The sequence below is a fragment of the Etheostoma cragini genome, unplaced genomic scaffold, assembly GCF_013103735.1.
Source record: "Etheostoma cragini isolate CJK2018 unplaced genomic scaffold, CSU_Ecrag_1.0 ScbMSFa_1851, whole genome shotgun sequence".
In the NCBI taxonomy this organism is placed as follows: domain Eukaryota; kingdom Metazoa; phylum Chordata; class Actinopteri; order Perciformes; family Percidae; genus Etheostoma; species Etheostoma cragini.
In genome coordinates, this window is record NW_023265949.1 from 1 (window position 1) to 2,222 (window position 2,222).

Here is a 2,222-nt window from a genome sequence, read left to right on the forward strand (position 1 = left end):
GGGACAGAGTCATCAGCAGGGGGACAGAGTCATCAGCAGAGGGACAGAGAGGGACAGAGTCATCAGCAGGGGGACAGACGTTATGAGACGGTCGGGGGTGCAGGGACTCACCGCGTGTTCCCGGCGCCGCCGGCAGACTCGAAGGTTTTGGTGGGAAACCTCTGGATCTCCCCCCGGGTCAACTTCCTGGACACGACGGGTCCCTGGCGGTCCTCGAACGCCAGGAGAGCCTGGGGGACATGAACCGACCGAATGTTACAGTGTTAGTCCGTTACGTCCCCCCGGGACATGTTAGGGGACGAATGTCGGGAAAAGTGTCCAAAAAAGAAACAAAAACATCAGAAACAGTGTTTAAAAGGGACTTTTTGGACAGTTTTTCTGACGTTTGTTGTGTCCAAAGAAAAGGGACAAAAACTTAGAAAGGAAATGTCCAAGAAAGGAACTAAGACATCACAAAGTTTCCAAAAAAGGGACAAAGACATCAGAAAACTGTGTCCAAAAAGGACGAAAAGATAGTAAAAAAAGTATAATCAGAAAAAAAAAGATCAGAATATTTTTTGTTTTAAAAAAAAGGACAAAAACTGAAAAAAAGTCTTCAAAAAGGACAAAAAATATCAGAAAAATGTTTTTCTTCAATGTAATATTGGACAATTTTTCTGACGTTTTTGTTTTGTCCAAAGAAAAGGGACAACAACAAGCAACAAAAATGTCAAAAAAGGGACAAAATGGTCAGCAGACTGTCCAGGAAGTGTCCCCCTAACCGTCCCGTCCTCACCTCGTAGTCGTTTCCCTGAAGGTCGTCTGAAAGCTCCGGTTGGGCGTTCCTCCTCCGGCCCCGCCCACGTCTTCTGGTTTGACCAATCAGATCTGTGGACACACACACGCAGCCAATCAGTGGCGAGCTCTTATTGTGACGCAGCAACAGGAAGCAGAGTGTCGATGACTCGTCAAAACGTGTCGACAGATCAGGAAAACACGAGAAAGAGTAGTCAGTAGATTTACTATGAATATTAAATATAAAACATACATGTGTATATATGTATATATATATATATATATATATATATATATATATATATAATATAGGGGTGTGTGATGTTACCGTGCTCCACGGCGACCAGCGGAGACACAGCGGCCAGGAGACGTGGCGTCCAGCTGTGGTCCATGTAGGGATGATACTGCAGAGGACAACAGCTGTTATTAAAGGACCTCACATGTCTTCATGTAATAATGAGACGCATCAGAGGGGACATACACCCGGGACGTGTTAGGGGACATACACCCGGGACGTGCTAGGGGACATACACCCGGGACGTGTTAGGGGACATACACCCGGGACATACACCCGGGACGTGTTAGGGGACGTGTTAGGGGACATACACCCGGGACATACACCCGGGACGTGTTAGGGGACTTTTTGCATAGTTTTTCTGATGTTTTTGTTTTGTCCAAAGAAAAGGAACAAAAACATTAACAGATCAGGGAAAAAAGTGTCAAAAAAGGGACAAAAACAGCAAAAAGATGTGTCCAAAAAACATACAAAAACATTTTTTTTTAAAGTGGCAAAAAAGGGACAAAGACGTCAGAAAAAAAGTGTCATAAAAGGACTAAAAGATCAGAAAAAGTGTACAAAAAAGGGACAAAAATATTGAAAAAAAGTGTAAAAATAAAAGAGGTCCAAATATACAAGACAAGATGTGTGAGACATTAGATCCACACGATGTCCCGGGATGGAGCGCGAGACGTCTGTCTCACCCCGTGGTGGCTCTGCTGATGAAGATGATGACGATGATGAAGATGCTGATGTCTGTGTGTCTCCTCCTGGTCAAACTGGGCCTGTGGGAGTGAAGACAGCGTCGTCAACATCTGTCTCTGCACAGGTGAGACTATCTCAGGTGAGACTATCTCAGGTGGGGTATCTGACCTGCAGGCTCCGGGCGAACGCCTCGTCTTCCTCTTCCTGGGCGGAGCGGACCACGGCCTCGTCTTCCTCCTCTCGGGCGGAGCGGACCACGGCCTCGTCTTCCTCGTCGCTGATCACGATCTCCTCCGTCCCTGCAGACAAATCAACGATCACGAAGCGGTCTCTGAACCAAAGAACTGATTCAATAAATAAAGTTAAACGGAGCCCGACTGATAAAGGACTCTGGTGGACAGACTATGTAACACCATCACTAACAGGGACGTTGTAGAGCGTCCTCTGGTGGACAGACTATGCAACG

At 46.4% G+C, this 2,222-nt stretch overlaps 1 protein-coding gene across 1 annotated transcript; it reads right to left on the bottom strand.

Moving 5' to 3' along the window:
* Positions 1-107: 107 nt before the first annotated feature.
* Positions 108-2,087, bottom strand: si:ch211-59o9.10 (uncharacterized protein LOC561841 homolog; the record flags this gene model as incomplete). The annotated part of the gene is made up of 6 exons (XM_034865533.1): positions 108-230; positions 776-867; positions 1,103-1,178; positions 1,756-1,836; positions 1,925-1,981; positions 2,018-2,087. Coding segments are annotated over 6 exons (499 nt in total), but the record flags the coding sequence as incomplete, so codon positions are not given.
* Between the last annotated feature and the right edge of the window lie 135 nt (positions 2,088-2,222).